The sequence below is a fragment of the Stegastes partitus genome, unplaced genomic scaffold, assembly GCF_000690725.1.
Source record: "Stegastes partitus isolate 25-593 unplaced genomic scaffold, Stegastes_partitus-1.0.2 Scaffold1043, whole genome shotgun sequence".
NCBI classification, from domain to species: domain Eukaryota; kingdom Metazoa; phylum Chordata; class Actinopteri; family Pomacentridae; genus Stegastes; species Stegastes partitus.
This window is the reverse complement of record NW_007578774.1, coordinates 242493-244320: the sequence shown is the minus strand read 5'-3', so window position 1 is coordinate 244320 and position 1828 is coordinate 242493. Positions and strand designations below refer to the sequence as shown.

Below are 1828 nucleotides of genomic sequence, written 5' to 3'. Positions count from 1 at the left end.
AAATGGCATCGAGGGCCGTGTTGCACCCGTGTTTGATGATTTTGAACTTTATGGTTCTATTGTGTGTTATTTAGTGTCCAATTGATTTTTTTAAGGGTTATTCTGGATATTTAGCATTTCTAAGTGGTTGTTTTATGTCTCATTTCAGTTACGTTTCATGTCTTTACTGTTACTCTGCGTCACTTTTTGATCATTTTTTTGTGTCAGTTTAGTGATTTAGTGTCTCTTAGTTGTACTTTACGTCTCTGCTCGCCAACATAAAACTGCCTCCTCGGTTCTCTACGGTATTCATCAGTGTGAGGCTCCATCTGGTGGCGCAATCAGGTACTACAGCTGATCTACAACACTGGAGGTGTGTATTATCAACTACAATGTGTTTGCAGGTGAACACATCGTACAAATGCAGATCTCAGAATTATTAGTAGCGCACAATCTACAGATAGGAGAAATTAGATGTTTAACGGGGCTACAGTTGGTACTCATTTCATAATAATATCTTCCTCTTTAAAGTACTTCTACAGATCCACCCGCTGCTCCGTCATAAAATCCATCTGAGTTTTTGTTTTAAATGTTTCATAACTTCCTACTTGTCGATGCAGATCTTCTCCACCTGAGGAACCAGGACCTGCAGCAGCCGCATGATGGTCTGCAGCGGAAGTTTGGTTTTCCACGACGACACCTGAGAACAGGTAGAAGACGGAGGAGTCACGTGACAGAAACCAGCAGAGGACGGAAGGAGTTCGGCAGCAGAGGAACTCGTCCTCACCCAGTCTGGATTAGCGCTGAAGGCCGCCGTCGACGAGACGCTGGACAGTCGACTCCTCGCCGCCTCCGGCTCCGTGTGGTCGACCTGAAGAAGGAACAAAACGCTGTAACTGCAGAAACTAACGCCTGAAGTCTCTCTGGGTGATGAAGCTTTACCTCGTGGTCTCTCTCGGAGTTGGACTCGGTGTCGCTGGCTGCAGCTCGGATGTTCCTGTCTGACGGAGGATCTAAACGTGGAACGGCGACCATCGTACCGTCGACGCTCACCTGAGCCTTCTCCGTGATCTTATCGATTCCTGCAACACACACGACAACATCTTAAAGGAAAGAAGTTCACTGTGGACGCCTTTAGCAATGTAGGCTTTAAAGGAACAGTTCCACATTTTGTGTTGTGTTTCTTTGTTCGATCGATAAGAAAAAACCCAGACTGAAAGACCAGCTGTACATCTCACAGATGTTTTGTGTCTCTTTTGGTCCTTTCCGTTCGTTATGGTTTTGTTGCACAGCTTCATGATCGCTTTTGTGTCATTTCATTTGTTTTGCACTTTTTTCTGGTCATTTTGATTATTTTCAGTCTCTGTACGGTTGTTCAGACTCATTTAGACTATTTTGTAAATGTTTTTTTGTGTCTTGTTTTAGTCATTTTGTTTTATTTGCAGATCATTATAGCATTTTGTGTGTTTTTGATTAGCTTGCATCATTTTGCTCATTTTTTTTGGTCTCGTTTTAGTCATTTTGGTTATTTTGCACGTCTTTGTGGTAATTTTTGTCTCACTTTGGTTGTTTTGTGTCACATTTTGTCAATCTGTGTGTCATTCTGGTTGTTTTCATCTCATACTGGTCAACTTTGTTTATTTCCTTATAGTTTTATTGACTTTGTCATTGGTCTTTTAATTTAGTCATTTTTCATGTCTCTGTGTTTGTCTACGGTTTAATCTTGGTCATTTAGGACGTCTTTGTAATCAGTATATGTCCTTATGGTGGTTTTGTGTCTCTGTTTAGTTTTGCATCTCTTTATGGTCATTTTGTTTCTCAGTTGGATCATTAGTGAGTCTTTGTTGTC

At 41.5% G+C, this 1828-nt stretch overlaps 1 protein-coding gene across 2 annotated transcripts in view; it reads right to left on the bottom strand.

Annotated features, from left to right (window-relative positions):
* The window catches only part of LOC103367383 (protein HID1-like), a 21356-nt gene that overhangs the window by 2143 nt on the left and 17385 nt on the right, over window positions 1-1828 (bottom strand). For both annotated transcript variants that reach the window (XM_008295387.1, XM_008295388.1), the window contains exons 15-17: window positions 922-1061; window positions 767-850; window positions 588-679 (exon numbers count right to left, since the gene is read on the bottom strand). In XM_008295387.1, coding sequence (XP_008293609.1) covers window positions 588-679; window positions 767-850; window positions 922-1061 — 316 coding nt within the window. The remainder of the gene's footprint in view (window positions 1-587; window positions 680-766; window positions 851-921; window positions 1062-1828) is intronic.